Source organism: Peromyscus leucopus, chromosome 19 (genome assembly GCF_004664715.2).
Source record: "Peromyscus leucopus breed LL Stock chromosome 19, UCI_PerLeu_2.1, whole genome shotgun sequence".
Classification (NCBI taxonomy): Eukaryota; Metazoa; Chordata; class Mammalia; order Rodentia; family Cricetidae; genus Peromyscus; species Peromyscus leucopus.
Window position 1 is genome coordinate 49,322,388 of NC_051079.1, and position 21,653 is coordinate 49,344,040.

General features: G+C 46.7%; 1 protein-coding gene across 2 annotated transcripts in view; it reads left to right on the forward strand.

Annotated features, from left to right (window-relative positions):
* Window positions 1-349: 349 nt before the first annotated feature.
* The window catches only part of Sh3tc2 (SH3 domain and tetratricopeptide repeats 2), a 55,170-nt gene continuing 33,866 nt past the window's right edge, over window positions 350-21,653 (forward strand). Inside the window, exons 1-8 of one of the 2 annotated variants that reach the window (XM_028890091.2) lie at window positions 350-594; window positions 8,410-8,511; window positions 10,533-10,660; window positions 13,632-13,737; window positions 14,878-15,021; window positions 16,140-16,338; window positions 17,039-17,112; window positions 18,926-19,121. In XM_028890091.2, the coding sequence (XP_028745924.1) occupies window positions 474-594; window positions 8,410-8,511; window positions 10,533-10,660; window positions 13,632-13,737; window positions 14,878-15,021; window positions 16,140-16,338; window positions 17,039-17,112; window positions 18,926-19,121 (1,070 nt within the window). In that variant the 5' untranslated portion in view covers window positions 350-473. The remainder of the gene's footprint in view (window positions 595-8,409; window positions 8,512-10,532; window positions 10,661-13,631; window positions 13,738-14,877; window positions 15,022-16,139; window positions 16,339-17,038; window positions 17,113-18,925; window positions 19,122-21,653) is intronic. The other variant, XM_028890090.2, reaches the window with a different exon arrangement.

The following is a 21,653-nucleotide window of genomic DNA, read 5'->3' on the forward strand; positions in this document are numbered from 1 at the left end:
CTGTTCACCAGCCGGTCAGTGGCTCACTGATACTACAGATGGTCACTCGCTGGCCTGGCTTTATTGAAGAGCCGAGGAAACATTTGCAGAGAGGCTTTCTAAGAGCTGGCAGGGGAGTCTGTGGGCCAAGTCCATCTGGGAGCCAGCAAGAACAACACCCTCGATTCCCGGGATGCTCTTTGCCCTCCTCTGCCCTGGCTACCCTCACAAGAACCGAACTGTATCTGGATCCTAGAATGCGAGGAATGTGCCACAGCCTGATAGGCATGAAGCAATCTGTAGAAAGGCAGGGAGGAGCTGCTCCCCAGGCCAAGGCCTGACAGAGCGAGGACTATCTGGCCTGCCGGCTGAGTGGCCCCTCCCACCTTCCCTGGCCTCCCCACGGCAGGCCGGATATCAAAGGCTGCATTGTGCATTGAGCAGCCTCGGTCCCTCGCGTGCCAGGGAGGAGGCGGGAGGAGGGACGCCGGCCGATGGGAGGCTCCCAAGGTTCTCCTGACTGGCGTTCCCAGGGGCCTTGGCCCAGGGAGGATGGTGCACACATGGGTGGCTGCTTCTGTATCCCTGGGGAGCGGAGTCTGCCCTGGGGCCCAGGTGAGTTTCCTGGGGGTGATCTGGCCTGGGGCTTTAAGCAGGAGTGCTGGTCCAGGGAAGTTGGTGTTTTGGAGTACCTGTCCTTCCAAGGATGGGGAGATGACTGTACTTCCTGGCTCCTTCTAGATTGGTGTTTCCATTCTGGGTGCAAAATGGTGGTAAAGTCCGAGGTAAACAGCTCCTTTTCCTGAGAAGCGGGCTCTGTGCGGGGCCTGTACTTTGTGGCGGGGGAGTGAGGGCCGCTCCTGGCAGGCACTCCTAAGCCCTTCCTTCCTTTCTTCCCAAGATTCCCTAGGACAGGAAGAAGGCGCCGCAGTGAGTTCCTCTGTGGCCCATGGACGGTCATAAATTTGGCCTGGGTCACTCAGGCTATTGGCTATTTTCATCAGGGCTTCTGCCGCAGAGGAAGCACAGGCCGTTTCCTCCCTCCGGCCTCTGAGGAGGGTGACTTTTCGGCCCGTTGAATTGAGGTCATGGAAAGTTAGGCTAAGAAGCTGTCCAGCAATCTGGACACAAGGTGGCCAGTCTTCCTTGTTTGCCGGACACCGAGGGCTCTCCTGGGATGTGGTCAGCTCTAAAACCCAGACGGTCACAGGGAACCAGGACAGCTGGTCACGGTGTTGGAGAGGGCCTGCAGCTTTTCACAGCGCAGCCAAATGAGACCCTGTGGCCTCGCTGTAGGACGTTCATCCATCCGGATGAGTGGTGGCTTTAGGGGAAAAGGGATGGGCTAGGGGAGGACTCCCTTGGGAGACAGAGGAACATCACTCTAAGGCATCATTCTGCACCTTTATTAGGGTCACATGTCTTCCTGGAGAGCTACCATGGTTTTGGTGAGCACTAACCATGGTTCTGGTGAGTACTACCATGGTTTTTAGTGAGCACTAACCATGGTTTTTGGTGAGCACTACCATGGTTTTGGTGAGCACTACCATGGTTCTGGTGAGCACTAACCATGGTTCTGGTGAACACTAACCATGGTTCTGGTGAGCACTGCCATGGTTCTGGTGAGCATTAACCATGGTTCTGGTGAGCACTAACCATGGTTCTGGTGAGCACTACCATGGTTCTGGTGAGCACTAACCATGGTTCTGGTGAGCACTAACCATGGTTCTGGTGAGCACTACCATGGTTCTGGTGAGCAAGCACTACCATGGTTCTGGTGAGCAAGAACTATCATGGTTTTGGTGAGCACTACCATGGTTTTGGTGAGTACTACCATGGTTTTTAGTGAGCAGCACTACCATGGTTCTGGTGAGCACTACCATGGTTTTTAGTGAGCACTACCATGGTTCTGGTGAGCACTAACCATGGTTCTGGTGAGTACTACCATGGTTCTGGTGAGCACTACCATGGTTCTGGTGAGCACAGCTGGGAGGTTCCCCTAGCTAAGGGCTTTCCTTCTGACTGACTGCTTCCTTCTGTGGTCTTGTGACTTGGACTCCTCAAAAGGACTTGAGATTTTTAAAGGGAACCCCAGACAAGTCAGAAGTCCTGGCCTACACATTTTGACACTGACAGCAAGAACTTCTTCCCGGACAAGGGACACCAAGAACCCTACACAAAACTATAAGCAGGCAAACTCCTCACATCACAAAAGGCTCTGACATTTTTTTTTTGTTTCTCCAAATTTCTGTGTTTGTATAGCCTTTTCAAACCTTTCCTCCAAGTCCTGTTGTCTTTGTACCCCATGGGGACAGACATAGTGAGGGCTATTTGGAATCACAGGTCTGGAAGCCAAGGGACCTGGGGTCCAGGTCTGACTCTGTTTACCTCCAGGTGGGAACATGTCGTGTGGTCAACATGGGCTTTCTGGCCTAAAGATCTGATTTGAGCTTGGTTCTTTCGTTCACAAAGAGTAACTTATTTAACTCTCCTGTTTTAGTTTCCTCATATGTAGGATTTATGACCCATCATGCTTTCCTTACAGGGTTGGGGGGGGCGGGGCTCAAGTCTACACATTCAACATTGAAAACAGTCCAGCTCACGGTTAATCATGCAGACTAGATATCAGGCCTTGTTAATGATATTTCTGTGACTCTGGCATATCACATTCTCTGGGTCCTCTTTATAAAGTCTGAGGTTGTAATCTGCTGTGGAGATGCTCAGGGGCTCTGCCCCTGACATGAACCCCAGCTTCAATGGGAGGAGCCCAGTCTCTGACGGAGTCCCATTTGGGACGAGTTCTGTGGTGAGAGACTAGGAAGCTGACACTGAAGCTGGCCTCGAAGTTTCGTGACACTGTCATCCCATAATTGCATCCTTTCACTTTTATTTTTTTCACCACTGGCGTTGGGTAGCCCCTGGGTAGCTCACTATTAAATGGGAGCCAACTTACTATTTATTCTGTCACAGTTTCCCAGTCCTTCATCCTGTGTTGTTCTCCACCCACCCGGCTTTTCCTGAGGGAAGTCGCTAAGGATGCATCTGAGGCCAGATGGTGTAAACATTTCCATCCTAGCCTCCCGGTATATCCTAGGGAAACGTCACAGTCTGAGACACTTCTCTGAACAGCTTAACATTTGCATGACCTCAGGCAAGTCCCTGGGACCTTTGAGTAGCGGTTATCTGACAGTGTGCTGCGTTGAGTGAGCCGATCACAAGAACTTTGGGGAGGATTAGACTGGACAGTGTGCCTCATAGATACGACTTTCAGTGATGGCCAGCTGTTCCACTGTTAGCTAATCCGGGCCACACCTGATCTCTAATTTGCTATTCTACTGGAGAGAGGTCTGTGTTCTAGTTTCTTTGGCTGCTCCTGCTGTTGGGTCTGTTTAGGTGGAAGTTAACAGTGAGGCCCAAACCATGTGTCCTTGTGTATAGGGGAAGACAAGGGAGAAGGTTCGAGATACCGTGGGACCCTGGGTGGCTGCCCAGGTTTGCCTTGGGGTAACAGTAATGGAAGCTGGCTTGGGCTGCCTCAGCAAACTGTTCTCTTGTGCAGACCCTTCCTGGAGCTCCTCCTGTTCTTGTTTCTCACTTTCTGCAGACATCTCCTACTAGCATATGGTGAGAGGGCAGGTCCCGGGCAGTTGCCAGGACCTCTGACTCCTCCCCTTCAGGTTTCTTGCCGTCGTTAGTCACCAACAAGTGCCCACTTCAGATCCCAGAGGAAGCCACGTCAGAAGTGCCTAGCACTTCTCTCTTATCTCCAACACCCCTTCGACGTGATTTGGCAGGAGTTCTCATATAGAAGAAGTAGGGGAGACTTTTTTGTGGACACTGTCACTCTCTTTTCAGCCTTTCTAGTAAGACCGACTCATTTATATAATCCCAGGGGGAGGGGAATGCACACAGCAATAAACAGGGCACCACTCTGGATTTAAAAGGATGGAGAGACATTCTGAACACAGTGATGGTACATAGCGTTGGAATAATGAGCCCCATCCACCTTATCATTTTGTGGCATCAGAACGTCTTCATTTCTCTTTTTGAATAAAGAAAATGTTGCATCTATAATCAGGGTCCCCTGGCTGGCTCTTTCCAGTCTGACTCCCACCTCTCACTCAGCAAAATCCATCACTTTTGTGAATTCTGTGGTTTTTTTTTTTCCTCTCTTACATATCGATGCACACTCAGTCATTGCAAAGAATACTTTGCCATTTCAGACATAAACAAAATGCTATTGTTACGCAACTTGCTTGCCGACCCCTCTTTGCAGTCTGAGATACATCCTTATAGATGGATGTAACTATAGTGAGAGACTGTTTTTTTTTTTCTTCTAGCAATCAGATGTGGCTTAGCTCACAAAAACTGATGATGGTGTGTTTTCTGGGTCAAAGGGAAAAAAAATGTGGGCGAAGTAATAAAGAGCATGTGGGGAAGCCTTCAGTGTTGGTTTTCTTTAAGTTTTGGGGTGATGGTGGGAGCAGAGAAGCCAGAAGAAGAGAAGGGGGAGGGGGCAAGTTCCTGGGTTGGGATGCTTTCCTCATCGGAGACCTTTGACCTTAGAGTTCCAAGGTCAGCTACTAGAGTAGAAATAACCAAGACGGCCCCCAGTGATTTGGATGACCTCTGACTCGTCTGTTAAGTTGCTGTGCAATCTTGGTAAAATTACCACTCATTTTCTGGGCCTACATTTCCCAACATCCATTTTTTGGTGATGTTTATTTCTCCCTCATATTTGTCTTCAGTATTTGGCAGGCCAGGATGCCTTCTCTTTTTCTTACATTAAAACACAGTATCATTGACTCTGTTCTGTCGCTTTATACTGTTGAAAACTACAGTCCGGTCTCCCACTCCCTTCCTGATTGTTTAACAGCTCTCCAGCAGGCCCCTCTGAGTCTTCAGCTTCCTTTTCTGCATTCCTTCCTATGCTTCTCCTAGCAGAGTGACCACTTTTATGATGCCACTCCACTGCCAAGAATGTCCCACAGCTCCCCGCTGCTTACACACCCATCCCATCCCATCTGCCTGCCAGAGTGGGCATCTCTCCTGGCCCTACTATGTTTACCAAGCAGGGCCCCTTACCTGCCCAGCATGTGCAGGTTGGCCATATATACATACAAAGCTCATCACTGCCCTGCATGCTTGTTTCTTACAGATTAAAAGACCTTTTAGTTAGACTTGTTCGTTACAGTTTATGCATTTTGCTTGCATGTGTGTATGTGTACCACATGGATGCTTGGCGCCTGAGGAGGTCAGAAGAAGGCATGGGATCCCCTGGAACTGGAGTTACAGATGGTTGTGAACCACTGTGTGGGTGCTGGGAATCAAACCCAGGTCCCCTATGAGAGCAACAAGTATGGTTAACCGAGAAGCCATCTCTCCAATGCGCCCTTGAAGGTTTCTCATGGTCTTTTCTGTATACTCCAGGTTCAAGTTCTTTGATGACTGTATGTAGTGTTAATGTTTTCTTTTACTATGTCCGCTGTGCATCACTCTTTTACACCTTTTGATCAGCACAAATTCTTGAATTTAATGCATTATAGCCTATGCATTATTTTGAGGAGGGGAAGAATAGGTCTTTTCCGATCCTGTTTAGAAAACCATTGGCCACCTAAATTATGCAGATAGTCATCTGCAGTTTCTGCAAGTTTATTTTTTAGAGACATCTTTTAAAATGTCCCATCCTCCCTACCCTTGGGGCTGGGGATCGAACACTCGGTCTCACGCTCCAAACCTCACATCTCCTTTACAGGCCATGTGACCTGTGCCCCACACCAGGGCCATTGCCTTGGACTTTCCTTCCTGAAGGTAGGCTCACTTCACAGGCTGCTGCTGTCAGATCTTCCTCATGCAAGGTCACAGCGAGTGACTGGGTAGGGTGGGCCGTGGTGGCTGAACAGCATGTACTTAGCAGTGGGGCAGCAGCCACTCACCTCTGCTGATTGTATGGGAACAAAAGCCCCGGGTTATAAAGGTTTCCTCCAGGTTTCAAAGTCAAGACAAGCATTTTGGGGTCAATAAAACATTTTGATTTCTAAACGGTATTAAGCAATTAAAACTAAAAATTCACTTTGTAAGGGAGGAAAGAGAGATGTTTGGGGGTTTAAGCTAAGGTTTGGGGGTTTGTCCTAAGGTAGGAAAGCAGTTGCCACTCCATATGTGCTCCTCAGGCCAGTGATGGAAACAGCATCTAGAAATGCTAGAAATGCAGACCCTCACTGCCCAGCTCTGAGCAGAATATCAGTCCCCAGGACGATCCATTAGGCACTCACTACATTTGAGAAGTACTGGTCTGCTCTTGTGGTTCTCAGCCCTGCCTTAGACTGATATTATCATGTGGCAATTTAAAACAAAGGTATCCCTAACCCGGTAGCTGCCCTGCAGATCACGAAAGTCAGAATCCATGCTGATGGAGCCTAAGCAGGCACATACAAAAACCTCACCTGGATGACGCAAGTGAGCAGCCAGGGTTCAGAAGTGCTGATCTGGGCAACTTTTTCTTTCATACCTGGAGAAATTAAAGGCCCCAGAAGAAGTGGACGGGTCACATGCTTTGTCCAAGTCGTTTGACCAGTCCATGGATAGGTCTCATGATTTCCAGCTAGTGGCCACCTCCCCACTACACACACAATTACTTCTGACTCCTGTGGACAGAACTACAGCATGATTCTGATGGCCTTGACTCATTGCTGCCAGATTGCCTACTCACGGCTTAGCTTTCACTACTGAGCAGCTCACCGGGTAAGAGCTGGCACCTCCTTCTGCCCACTCACGCTGAAACCCATTTCATTCCCACTGTCCGTCAACAGTGCTGACTGCTCTCACCGGGAAGAAAGGGAGAGAGACCTCTGGGTGTCGAGATGCCACCACGGAGGCCCACCGTGGAGAGGGACCAAGCCTCTTGATAACCGTCTGCGGACTGAGGTTCGGCACTAGCTAGGGTGATTGGGACTGCTTGAGTCTTGTCACATGCTTTGGCCGTGTCGTTGAACTACAGCTCTAGAGGGCAAGACCTGGGGGGCCTAGACACCTCCGACCCAAGTTTTATAGGCAGTTGTGAAGATTAAATAAGTGACTTGTGGTGGAGACAAGATTATTAACCTTCTTTCCTAGGAGGAGGTTATGCTTGCTTGCCTGGTTCTGCTCCAGTGGTTTAGTTCTTGAGAAATGTTGTGGCGGAAAGGACAAAGTCCAGCAGCCAAAATGAATGTGCTAAAGACTTGAGCTCCTTGTAGAGCTCAAGGAGAACACCCTGAAAGAGGCCAGTCCTGGAGGGCTGTCCAGCCGTTTGGGTTCTCTGGTCCACACAGAGTGAAGACCCGTCATGGGCTATGTATTATTGGTGGTGTCCAAGCTGTGAGCATGATTCAAGGGGTACTATAGCACAAAAAAACTACCCTGGGCTGGACCTGCTCCAGGGTTGGTAGCTGGACATGCCTTTGCATCAACGGCAGTGGGTACATTTCTCTGCTCTTTCTACTTCCTCATGCTTTTTCACTGTACTCTCTGCTCTCTTTTCAACCTTAAGCAATCAAAATACCACTCCTCCTCTAACCTCACCCTGGTCCCCACCCTGTGTTCCAATCTGTCTTCCCCCTTGTAACATTTATTTATATTTATATTGTGTGTGTGTGTGTGTGTGTGTGTGTGTGTGTGTGTGTGTGTGTGTGTGTGTGTAGAGGTCAGAGGACAAGTTGCAGCTATCAGATCTTTCCTAGGGATTGAAGTCAGGTTGTCAGACTTGATGGCCTTTGCCTCCTGAACCATCTCATGCATCTATCAGCCCACAGTCCTCCTTCTTTGAACTATGTTATGTCAGAGGTGGTCGTAATGCTGCTTATGATGGAGCCCAGAACCTTGTTCGTGTTAGGCAAACACTCTTCTAATAGCTTCAGCCTACACCCTTTACTCCACTTCAGCAGCAACAAAAACAGGATCTATTTTAAGAGCTGGGAGGATAGAGTTTTTAGATAGGACCCTGCTTTGTGGGCAGATAGATGGACAGCAAGGGGACATTACAACCATTCCCCAGCCATCCTTCTAATGATACCAGTCTTTCTTCTTCCACTCCAGCCTTCCCATACCCGCTCATTGGTCCAGACCTTGTTGCAGATAGCCATAATAATGATCTGTGTAGGCTCCACATGCCGGGGGTGCCTTCAGTGCACTGTACCCTGGAACTGGGTTTGACCGGTGGGTGTGACTGGTTAGTGAAATGGGTACACCCAGGATGCTGCGGGATTGAGATAACATGTATGACAGTTCTTCCACAACAGCTGGCTACTAAGTAATTACAAGGCAACCGCGACAATAATTCTTTCAAGCCCCTCCTCGTGGGAAAACCATTGGCATTTCGTAGGAACTTGCAGTCCATAATTATGACTTGCATATACTGTTACAAATGATCTTTTGCTTCATTTTCTTCAGGTAAAGAAAGTCCTTCCAAAGATCTACCTGGATCAAGTGAGGAGGACATAGCCTCACTTGAAAACAAGGGAAAATGTTTCCTGCCACAGAATATTACTCAAGGTATCTAAATCACACAGATAAGTTCAATTGAAAAAAACAAAACAAAACAAAACAAAACAAAACACCTTCTGGGTAGAGAGCTTCCTTGTCTCCATCTGCAGATATTCCTCCCACCCCCGTTGCCCTTATTTCTTGTTACATCCAAGTGCATCTTTGTGTGTCTTTATGATATTGTTACGCTCACAAATCTTCCAGACTGTTAGTCAAAACTCTTTAGAATCTGGAATGTATCAGGAACTCCATATATAATTTCTGGCCTAGAGAAACATTATTGATCAGATTTTTAAGGTGATATGGGGGCAGGGTTAAATTAAACAAAAACTGTGCATTCATCATGATACCTTAAAGAGTTGTTTGTATGTAGTTGATGTCCAAAAAATGTATGACAAAGACACAGATTGAGAAATGAATATTTGGAGGACCTGTCTATATTCTGTATAACACTTAACACACTCTCTTCGTATTCTAGGCTCTGAGTAAATATTTCTTAAACAAATGAATACTAAAGTGAAGACCTGAGTGTAGAATGAGATTGGCTGGGCAGAAGCTTCTGAATGAATGTTTTAGAAGCAGAAAATGATTTGGAAATCAATGTGATGGAAGATATCCATTTTCATTAATATTTCAGTGAAACTCACAAAGAGAGAATCCTCATTAGAAAATGATATCATTGAGACAAGCCTTACAGCAGAAACCAGATGATAGACAGGAGGTATTCCTGTAGCATAGCATCTGACCGGCAGTAGTGAGGACCATTTTGAGAGCAGATCTTGTGTCAGGAGGTCTGTTACATGGCCCTTACACAATCTCCTCTTCATGGCATCACCCAAATGCCTACCTATCAGATGGGAAGGTGGAAAGCAAAATCTCAGAAAGGAAGGTGATTTGACTGTCATATACTTAATATGTGATGAGGAGGAGGAGGCTTGAGCCCTTGTTGTATTACTCAGGGTTCTCTGAAGGGACAGAACTGATAGAAGAACATATAAAGAGGATTCATTGGAGTATCTTATAGGCTGTGGTCCAGCTATCCTAACAATGGCTGTCTGCCAACAAAACTTCCAAGAATCAAGTAGTTGTTCTGTCCATGAGGCTGCATGTCTCAGCTGGTCTGCAGTATGTGCTGGAGTCTTGGAGAAGTAGACTCTAATGCCAGTGAAGGAATAGACTTGTCAGTGAAAGCGAGGGCAAGCAGGCAGAGAGCGCCAGCTTCCTTCTTCCATGTCCTTTATATAGGATGCCACCAGAAGGTGTGGCCCAGATGTAAGGTGGATTTTCCTGCCTCAAAAGATCCAAATAAAAGGTGGGTCTTTCCACATCAGGTGATTTAATTGAGAAAAAAAATCATCACAGGTATATCCTCCAGCCGCTTGGATTCCCTGGCTGTCATGAGAAATGTTAATCCTGGAGCATGAGAAACAGGTTGGGAAAATGTGTACAAACAACTCCTAAGATAATGTTTATTACCTATTATAAATTTGTGTGTAGGGGCTAGAAAGATGGCTCTGCAGTTAAGAGCACTGACTGCTCTTCCAGAGGACCCGGGTTCAATTCCCTGCACCCACATGGCAGCTCACAACTGTTTGTAGCTCCAAGATCTGATACTCCTATACAGGCACATGCAGGCAAAATACCGACACACACAAAATAAAAGTAAATAAATTTAAAAAAGAAATATGTTTAATAAAAAGAAATTTGTGTATAAATGCATTCCCTTCACTTTGAATAACGTAGTTTTCATTTGGAATTTTCACACATCATCTTCTGGAAGCAATGTCTACTTTGGCTGGGTCTGTGTCAGTGCCTGAGCCAAAGTGACCACTGTCCACCTCTCCAGAGCCCTGCGGGCCTTAGTGTTTTTCCCTGTCCCTAGGGAGGACACTTGAAGGGAACCCGGGAGATCCTTCAGCCTACTCTGATCTATTGTCTGGAGGACACCGATTTAGGGTTTGTGGGGGCAACTTTCCCCCTGGTTCTTTCTTTCACTGTGCACCCAGCCTTGCGTCTCTCTTCTCTTTCAGACCTGGTGCTCTCATTCTGTGTGAAGAGTCGCTCCCAGAGGTGTGTCAACGCAAGCTTACAGGAAGCTGCACGGAGGAGGCTCTGGGCCCTGGAGAATGAAGACCATGAAGTCTGTGCGCTGTTTAAGGTGAGCTGGGGTGGATGACTCTCAGATCCCAGGTCCCCAATAGTAAGGACTGTGCCTAGAACAAGGTAAGTCCCCAAGCAAACAACTGGCTGCCTAAGGAATGAGTGACCTAAGCCAGAGGAACCCCCCCCCCCCAATTTTGGGCAAGTTACTTGCATTAATGCAGAATAGGATGTCTATAGCAACTGTCTCAGAAGATTACTCCCAGCCCCCAAGGTGCTACATTTGAATTTTGTTTTGTTACTAGGGTGCAACATTCACGTATTTTCCCATTGTGATTTAAAATGCACAATTCACTTTTTTTTTTTTTTTTTGGTTTTTCGAGACAGGGTTTCTCTGTGTAGCTTTGTGCCTTTCCTGGAACTCACTCTGAAGCCCAGGTTGGCCTCGAACTCACAGAGATCCGCCTGGCTCTGCTGCCGGAATGCTGGGATTAAAGGCGTGTGTCACCATTGCCCAGCGCTCGATTCACTTATGATGTTTGTTTCCAGAACGTTCTATCTCCATCACTCTAAATTCAGTCTCTGTGTCACAAACAACTGTCCATTTTCTCTTTTTCCTCTTGGGTCCTGGTAAACATTGAGCACCTTTTTTTTCCTTCTGAGACAGAGTTTCCCTGTGCAGCCCTGGCTGTCCTAGATCTCACTCTGTACACCAGGCTGGCCTCGAATCACAGAGATCCGACTGAGGTGTGCACCACCACTGCCTGGCCAGCACATATGTTTAAAGTAATAATATTGCCAATGGAAAAAAAATAACTATAAATATTGGGATGAAAGGAACAATGTAATAAATCAGATAGATTTTCATAGTAGATAGATGCTTAACAGTTAAGCTATATTTGGTATTACTAAAGGTCTGATCAAAGAATGAGAGTCAGAAATAGAGAGAATCTGTTGCTGTCAGTGGTAGGGAAAGAAAGCATTGCCTTACGTGGCAAATCAATACGTCTTATTATTTTCATTTCCTCCTTAATCTGGTACAAGTGGAAAGGAGAAAAGTGCGGTGGCTGGCATGTAACAGAGTAACAGCAACTGGTTTTTAGTAGAAAGCAAGGCTATGCCTGTAGAGAGCTTGGTTTTGTACATGGTGCATGCATAGTGGTATCTATTCCATAATTAACAGCTAAAGTTAAAAAAAATGTGTGTGCCTGAGTGTAACTGTGGTGTATGCACATGTGTGTGGATGCACATGCCCCTGGGCAAGCCCCTGGGCAGGCCACTGTGCTTGGGCATTTGAAGAGGCTAGAGGGGGACATTAGGTGGCCTGCTCTGTCACTTTTCACTAGGTTGATGGCCAACAAGGCCCAGCATGCCTCCAGTCTCTGCTCCACCCCTCAGCACCGGGGTTACAGGTGCAGTGGCTGCACCCGGCTTTTCCTACATGGGTGCTGCGGATCTAAACTCGGGACCTTGTGCTTGAGCAACAAGTGGTTTTACCTACTGAGCCATTTCTCCAACCCTGGGCTTCTAAATTTGCTTTTATTCTATTTTAATCCTTGGAACTCGGGGAGGGAAGACGCCAGCTGCCGATGGCTTTGATGACTTTCCCTAAGATCCAAGTCACCTTTGCTTTTGGCGGGAGCAGGGTTTGATGGCAAAGAGCTAGCCATTAGTTAGGTCATGTCTTGAACTAAGCATGTTTAGGGGCGGAAGCTGAGGTCCGAAGTTGGCTATATCCAAGAGCCAATCAGGGTTTACTCACTGTAGATGACCCCGGGAAAGTTACCTCACCTCTCTGTGTCCTCATCTGTTTACAAAACTGGGGTGATGCTATGAGCTTCACGATACTATTAATCATAACAGCCATCCTTATTTAGTATACATCTTAGGGAAAGTACACCCTGTCCATTAGGCAGGGTGCTGTACTTCCTCGTCTTTCATTTAAGAAGTGGTTAGATAGCCGGGCGGTGGTGGCGCACGCCTTTAATCCCAGCATGGGAGGCAGAGCAGGCGATCTCTGTGAGTTCGAGGCCAGCTGGCTACCAATGAGTTCAGGAAAAGGCGCAAAGCTACAAGAAAACCTGTCTCGAAAAAAAAAAAAAAAAAAAAAAAAAAAAAAAAAAGAAGTGGTTAGATGTTACAAAAGCCATAGAGTGGATTAAATACCACGATTGCCCTCTTTTCAGGTATTTATTGTGGGAGCTGAATGAAGTGTTGCTCACAAAGATTTGCCTTGCAAAGTTCTGACATCTAGCAAATTCACTATACACACATACACACACACACACACACACACACACACACACACACACACACACACATATAGTGACTGTATATAATATGCATATATTTATATTACCCAGCAGTCCTGCTTGCTCACAAGATCTATACCTGCTCAGGATCTGGGGCCTCTGAGTCGCTGGTGTGGAGGGGATGCAGATTCTGACTTTTCTGGCTTTCTGGGCTTGGGGCTCTTCTTTCGGATGCTCTTTCCCTTAGGCTCCCTAAGGACTGGGTCTAGCAGATGCTCTCCATGGCAGTTCCTGGCCCTGGGGTAGGACGTTCAGACCATCACTCTGAGCAACCAACAGAGAAAGACTGGGGTGAAGCAAGTGACACTGGGTTCAGCCTACTTTGGTCCGATACTGGACAGCAAGAAGCTCCTGGGCCTCTTCTTGTTCTACTGATGAAACGATACTGGCAGATATTTCTGGAGGCTGTTGTGTGGCTGCATTTTAGAATAGAAGATGCATATATTCTCCACTGGCAACTGTGCTTCTTAGAATCACGTGTACCCGAACAAGCAAGGATGTGCATAAAGATTTATCTATTGAGGTAGATTGTAAACTAACCCAAATGTGAAAGGATGGCATCTGTAACCAGTAAACATAATGTAGACCACTCACTGATGGGAGAATGTTTTACAACATACTGCTTAGCAACAACTAAGTTGTTGATTAATGCTTGGTCCTCATGTGATCTCCTTAAGTGACTCTGTTACCACAGGCTGACTTGTTGCTCTTGTTCAGGACCTCTCTGCAAGGCTGGTGGGCATCCAGTCCCAGAAGGACCAGTTCCTCATCACCTTCAAGACTGTGGAAGAAATCTGGAAGTTTTCCACCTACCTGAGTTTAGGTATGCCCTGGGTAGGTAGAGGAGAACACACTTCTCAATCTAGCTAGCTCATTGAGCCTGATATCAGAGAATTGGTTTGCCTCTGATAGATAAAGGAGATGCAGCTCTGAATGGATGGATGGTTAGCTTTTTGAAATATCATAAACTCTCTAAAGCTAATACCAAAATAAGTATTAACTATTACTCTAAAATGTCTGTGAAGAAACTCATTTCCCTACCATCCAGGGAGAGCTTTTTAAAAATGACATAACTGGGCAAAGAGTTTGGTGGACTGCTGAGTCGGATGCCGTGAGATAGATGTGAAGTTCATTAGGAAGAAAGACAACTACTCCTGAGGAAGAGTGAGAAGCTGCTCAAAATAGCAAAGCTCGGAGATGCTTTGTCCCACGTGTTTGTAAAAGAGTCAAAGAAAGAGATGGGAGACCTAGCTGGGAAGTGGCCCCCGTCTTCAGGGTTTTCTAGAAAGTTGCAGATGTCAGAGCACAGTGACATTACCATTGTAGTGGACACTGTTTCATCCTCTGTTCCAGGACAAAAAATCTTGGCAGGAACTGATGGTTTCACAGCCAAGTCACCTACATTTGATGAACATTTGCTACATTACAAATGTTCCCTGAAGTCATACCCAGAGAGCAATGCTGAGCTGGGCGGAGGGTCAAAGTGACCCTTGGCTGGAGCGGGAAACTTCTCTTATACTCATGGTGATTTTCCTGCTCTCTGTGCCGTATTTCCTATGACCATGATAGATGGTCACTATTACACTTTTGCTTTGTGGATCGGTTCGTTCACTCCCTGGAGTGTGCTGCTGTTACAGACTCAGAAACCCAGGCTCTAACTCAGACCTGCTAATTAGCCTCTGTGTTTTCATAAGACTCCTAGGTGTGAACTTTCAAATTTGACTCTTGTGGTAGACAGTGGGGGTAGAGGATGGGAGGTTATTGCATTATAGGAATAGTGAAGAAGATTCAAAAGGAGCAGAATTTCAATATGAATAATTCATGTTTCGAAGAATATTGGCATATGATAGTGTCTAGTGAGCACTCTGCTCCATTTAACTGGTGGGTCTGGGTATGTGTTTTCTCTCTTGTGGCCGCTCAGGGCAGAACTCACCTTGTTTGGCTGTGTTGGTTTGACCTCTAGGCTATGTGTCCACATGTCTGGAACAGCTCTTCTTTGACCATAAGTATTGGCTCAACTACAGACTGGTGGATGACACAGAGATCCAAGTGTCTGTGGATGACAATCACTTGGAAAACATGTACCTGGGCCTCCTGCTGCAGGAAGGTGAGTCTGGCATGGGATTTGGAATGGGGGCCTCATTGAAATATTTTGTTATTGGAGTCCCTCAGTAATTAAGATGCCAAGAGAGGCAAAAACAAAACAAAAAAAGTCTTAGAAGGATGAAAACATGCCTGAGTGAACCTATCTGTTGTAATGTAACCTCAAGCATCCTTCTCAGACCAGTCCTGACATCACACAAACAGCTGTGTTAGTTGGTTGGTCTCACTGATTCATGTTCAGGCTGCTTGGGAGTTTAAGGGAGTTTAAGTTAAGTTAATGGGGGTGGGACTGCCAGGCTTTATCCAGGCTGGTAGAGTTTCTGGAGGTGGGGACCCTGCCATTGGCATTTTAAAAATAGGCTTTCCCATGTAATTCTAACGGTCTCCAGGATTGAGAGATGGTTCTATGAACACATGATGTAATTTGATTGCAAAATAAATTTATGAATCTCAGAAAACCTGATCTCACGAAATTCAATAACGGACTATGAGGGGTCAGTTGAAGCTTCTCTGTCTGACCTTTTCACAAGTGAAAATGTCATCTGACTGGCAGTTGGTCAGGGCTGATCACTTAATACACATTGAAAGCCAGACTGGCCCACGGTAGTTTTCCGAAAGTCATTCTCTTTCCAATTCTAGTGCACAGCTCTGTAGGACAGAGTCCATGCTGTACCATTACAAGCTCATTCGGCCTCATTGCGTTCATCTAAATGACTTCCTTTTGTTTTTGTGGCTCTGAATGAAGTACAGGGCTGCAAAGGCAGGGCTGCAAAGACAGTTGGAGTTGTGTAAATGCACATGTATTTCTGTGGGGCTTTGCTTCATCTCTCTCTCTCTCTCTCTCTCTCTCTCTCCCTCTCTCTCTCTCTTGAGGTAAAGTCCAATTGAGTCTTATTCTCCCAAATTACTCAGATCTATTAGTATCTATTTTAAGAGAACTCCCTGTCAGTGACTTTTCTTACTCCCTGGGATCACAGCACAAGGCCCTTGTGCCTCCTCCTGGACAGTGGACTTTTACTCGGAGGAAGAAAATTGTCTGGGCTCTGTATCTAAGTGGTACCTGAAAGGAGATGCTCTCCCATTTCCGGCTGCTCCTTGGAAGGTTTTTCTCATTCCCTGCAGGCCACTTCTTCTGCAGAGCCATGTGCTCCGTGGCTCAGCCAGATGAGAAGGAAGGGGAGTATTTGACACTGTGCAAGAATGAGCTAATCTGCGTGCTCTCTGAAGGCGAATCTGAGTGGGAAGGCGTGTCTTTAGTGACGGGTCAGAGGGGCCTGGTGCCTGTGTCAGCCCTGGAGCCCCTGTCTGTTCCTTTCCATCAGTGAGTAGCTGCCTACCCCCTGGGGGAGGGTCCCAGAGCAGACTGAAGTTTGGACAGAATAGAATAGATATCCTGTTAGATATGGTATTCCTGGTGCCTGGAAGAGGACAGAATTGGGGTGGCTTTTAAATCTCCTTTATTTTTTAAAATTGTATTATTTGATGAAAGTGGGAAAAACTCTAAATTTCAGATGGACATAGTATATAGGAAGAAGTATATGATCTCCATTGAAGTGCTTTTCAATGCATGAACTGGGGCCACTCCGGTCAATGTCACCTGAGGGTGTTACTATGAATTCAGCCCCCTCCACCTTCCTCCGATTCTCTTGATGTTGGGCCCAGAAACTCCCATTTTAAATGATGTCCCCAGGCCTGTTCTTCACACTAAAGTTTGAGAATCTCTGCTGGAGGATACTGTACACTTGAGCTGATAGAGCGACAATCTTGTCTCATGTCTTATTCCCTCTGCCTGACGCTGGCAGAATCGACAGTAAGAATATTAAAGGTTGTGTGCAAGTTATTTAACTGGCAGAAGAATTACAGAGCGAGGGAAGATCCCAGACTTTCATTTTCACAGTGTAAAGTAAGTTCTCGGTTTGCTGTCATTAAAATAAGGTGAACGATAACATCACTGTCATTTTTCTACGGGACTATTCTGCTCATTGTTTTAATGTTTGAAAACTCCATGTTTCCACTGGCAGATGGTTCCTAAAGAGCTACCCAGGAATCTGTGGCCTCCCCAGGAAGAGAGACTGGACAAGCTCTTGTCACATTGGTATGAGCTGAAAACAGCATCGTTAGGAAGATGATGTGTACCTGCCTCCTAATCTCACTGACTGGATGTGGGAAGTCAGTTACTGTCTGCACACTTGGGGTCTTTGCCTGTAAAATGAAGGTTCAGGCCAGGGTTGAGGAAACAGATGCCTGCCTGCACGAATGGGCAGAACATGCATTTGTGGAGAGGGCTGGGAGAGGGGTGTTAGGGAATGGCAGGGGTGAGAGAGATTTAAAGATAGACCGGTAGAAAAAAAGTCTTGCATGGGCCAAATGAAACATTTTGGAGCCAAATGTGACCTGCGGGCCACCAGTTTCCAACTCCTTACTCAAATATTTTCTGGCTTTCCATAGAGTAATGTGATTTAGGGGACTATGAATGCCTAGTACGTAGCGAGTGCCCAGGAAACACTGGATGAATAGATAATCAACTATGCACACACATATCTGTGTTCACACACACACACGACACACACACATACACATGTCAGTTAATCTCTGTGCACACACACACATTGCTAAGTAATGCATTTAGTAGATAACAAAATATCTAAAATGAACCGTTGAAAGTTTATCCTTGCAGCTCCCCGTTCTAACACATTTCCTTTCACACATCTCTAGTTAAAAGAAAAGCACCCCACAGTTTTACTAATTCCAAACCCAAATAACACTTAAACTAACTATAAGGATTCACAGAATCAAAATATCAGAACTATGCAATAATTGGCCATAAACAAGGCTTTTAGCTTTTGCAGAAACAGCCTGTGGACACAGAACTATGGGGCTCTGGAGTCTGTTATGGTTTACACAACCTCACACCAGCACTCCCTGCCTTCCCTAGGCTTCTACCTTCTCAATAAAGAAGTGGTGTCATCAAGCCAAATGCTGTCGCAGAGCTGAGCAGGAGAGGTGGGCAGTAACAGGGAAGCCTGGCATTCTAGCAAGTCCTAGCTCTACCTGTGCCCCTTAGACACGTCACTCAGGACTGCATCCCACTTTCTCATCCACAAAGGGGGAATTCTGCTGGGTACCCTGCCTGGCATTCATCCCTCAGCTTCACCTGGGTATAGAGATGTGCTTTGTAAACAAGAGAGTACAGTACTCACAAAAACATTGTTATTAGATCCCAGGTGAGCCATTTGTCAAATGGGGTCATTACTGTGGCTTTAAGGATAGTCCCAGATCGCTCTGGCTTCCCTGCAGCACTCTGTCCTACCAGTGATTGTGAAGTGGCATCTTCTGGGAGTTGATTAGGTACCAGGCATGATGTATCTTGCTTCAGACTCTAGTGTTTAGAAGCATCAGGTGTCACAGTGGCTGAAGCGGCTGCAAGGAGGTGTAGGCATCTTCTGCTGTAAAGATTCTCACACACTGCTCTGAGGTCCTGTGCCAAGCGTGGTGGTGATATGTACAATGGTGGTAGAATCAGTTGAGGATAATATAAGGAACATTCCAGCTTCCTATCAGCTTGTCTAGTTTAAAGGCATGCATATTCTGTATTCTGAGAAGACCTTTCTTATATTTGTGTCTTTTCTTTTTAAAACATAATGACAAAAGCACCCAGATTGTAGTTTCTTTTTGGATTGTCCTGGTTTGGCAACATGAAAAGCCTGCTATCCCTGGCCATTCCTACCAGTTTGATTTTGGTGTGTGTGTGTGTGTGTGTGTGTGTGTGTGTGTGTGTGTGTATGAGTGATCGGACTGAATTATGGAAATTCCTAAGGCTGGGATACCTTAGTCTGTGTCACACTGATAGACAGGGCAAGGCTCATTTCCTATATCTTTCCAGTTGACCAGTGTGTTGTTTTCCACAGGCAGAGGAAGATGCAAGGCCATGATGGATTACCAACAGGAGCAAAAGGATGAACTGAGCTTCCTCCGGGGAGAAAGCATTGAAATCCTCGGCTTTGTCATTCCTGGGCTGCAGTGGTTCATTGGGAAGTCAATGAGCTCAGGAGAAGTGGGCTTTGTCCCCACCAGGAGCATCGATCCTGATTCCTGCTCTCCAGTGTGAGTATGTTTGGGGGCCCAGCGGCCTTGCCCAATGCTTCCTTCCCCTCTGGGCAGCTTTTCAGAGAGTACAGGGGGTACCCTGGATGTAGAGCTAGGGGGACCCATTCCACACCAATGTGGACACAGAAAGCTCTAGGAAGGAGGAGTGATCAGAAAAAGAATCGTCTCAGTTCATTTCTGTAGATGCTCTTTGAAGCCTCGCTGTTTTCAAACGGATAATCAGAGTCTCAAGAAAGGGGTGCAGTGTAAGGGATCACTCACAGTGACCAATTACAAGACCCCATCAAAGGATGAACATAGATGGAGAGTAGCAGATTACTGGCTTATTCAATGACATTCTCCCCTTGTAGGTCAGGGAGGCAGGTCCCTTGGAGATGTCCACACACTTAGTGTTCAGGTTAAAACTTGAATGTGTGATGTCAGCCCTGGCAAGGAGAACCAGAGGCACCTTCTCCGTCTATCTTGATTCTGAAAGGGCTGCTTCTGAGGAACAGATCGACCTATCTGATCAATTAGCAGCAGGTGACCAGCTGTTCTAACCCCCTTCCCTCCTGGGTATGGGAAGGGCAGAGATGGGTAGTATTGCCCAGTCTATTTGGTGGGCTTCCACCCAAATAGGAAAGCAGAAAGTTGGGCTTGGGCAAGTGCAAAGGAAAAGATAAACTGCCTCCACACATGGAGACACTGTGACCACAGTTTTCCACAGTGGGGAATATCTAAACTTCTGCAAAGAATATCTAAGGCTTTCAAAGGAATATCTATGGCTACATATGGCATTTCTATGACTACATAAGGAATATCAATGGCTACATAAGGAATTCTATGGCTGTGTAAGGGATATCTGTGGCTACATAAGGAATAGATAGGAACAGCTACATAAGGGATATCTATGGCTACATAAGAACTATCTAGGGCTAAAAAAGAATATCTGTGGCTACATAAGAACTATCTAAGGACACATAAGGAATGTCTAGGGCTACACAAGGAATGTCTAATGCTTTCAGTATTTATACCAGGCTTCCTTCTCTCATAAAAAAGAGCCAACAAAGAGAGCAGACCGTGGACAGAAACTCCCTCTGTGTTCTGCCCTTTCCAGGGAGAGGACACAGGTTATTTTTCTATGCAGAAGTGTGAAATCTGAATCCTTGAACAAGGAAGGCACTCCTTGATGCCTTGAGAGGGGTGGAGGACAGCAGGGATTTATAAAGTGGACACGGAAGTCAACAGAGCTCTCAGGAGAGGGAGTTAGTTAGGCAGGGGATATGGGAGGGGCAGGAGGCAGGGATATGGGAGGGGTTGGAGGGAGAAAAGGGAAGGGGGAAATGATGTTATTATATTTATTTAAAATAAAAAATAGGAAACATACATACAAAGAAGGCACAGCAGAGAGAGAGAGAGAGAGAGAGAGAGAGAGAGAGAGAGAGAGAGAGAGAAGGAAACTACTATGAGAAAGGCAACCTTTGAGTTAAGCTTTGTATCATGGGAAAGCAAGTCATCCTCTTGGGGACAGATTAACGGAAGAACACTGGTGTAGCCAAGACCTGGCATGGCCTTCCCTGAGGCAGAAGGTGGGGAGACTCTGTAGGGTGTGCCATTTACCTTAAGAGGATGGCGAGTGTCTGAATGTCTGCAGAGGCTGAGAGATGATGGGTGCTGCCTGGCTTTGGGTGAGGTATGTACCACTAGGGCACTGAGCAGGAGGCAGGAGTCCGGGGACAAGGCTAAGGCTGGAATCCCAGAGGAGGAGTGGGGAAGGGGAAGAGCCGCTGGTGATGAGCAGCAACCAACAGGAAGTTAAAGAACCCGAGAGACTTGCACATAGGGATATCTGTGTCCTGCCCCCAGAGGCTCCGTCTAAATGTTCTGAGAAGGGCTTGGGACGTGACAGTCACAGAAGGTGGCAGCCAGGTAAGTGAAAGATGCCAGTCTGAGTGTCCCCTTTATTTTGTTGCAGGGGGTGGGGAGTCGGGGGGCACACACACCGGTAAGGGGCTTGAATCCAAAGCCCTGTATCTAGAACCCTAGAATCAAGTGTACGGATCCTGTAACGGAGGTCCTGGCGAGAGGGAAAAAGAAGGACAAGAGCAGAGACTTAGTGGGGGAAGAACCATTTCTACAGCTGAGGCAGGATGAAGAAAGATGACAAAATGGCCAGGCCTGAAGGAGCTGGCCGGGAGACGCTGGGGTGGTTAACAGGATTGGCAGCATCGGTGGGTGAGGCAGGCTGCCTGGGAAGGCCTTTGTGGTTGACAACGGGGAACGACTTGGAGGTATAATAAGTAGCTTACTGGTTGTCAGATTTCTGAGTCAGACTGGCCAAAAGAGATCTGTAGCCAGTGGATCCCGTGTCTCCATGAGCTAACCGTTCTGCGACTTTGCATGGAGTGAGTTATTTTTCTGGCCCTCGGTTTTCTTATCTGAACATGTATGTGATGCTAGCCTAGCACTGCCTGATAGGATCATCAAGCGCTTAAACAAGAGCATGCACACAGAGCATGCAAGGCCTGCTGCAGTGTGCTGGTGTTTGAT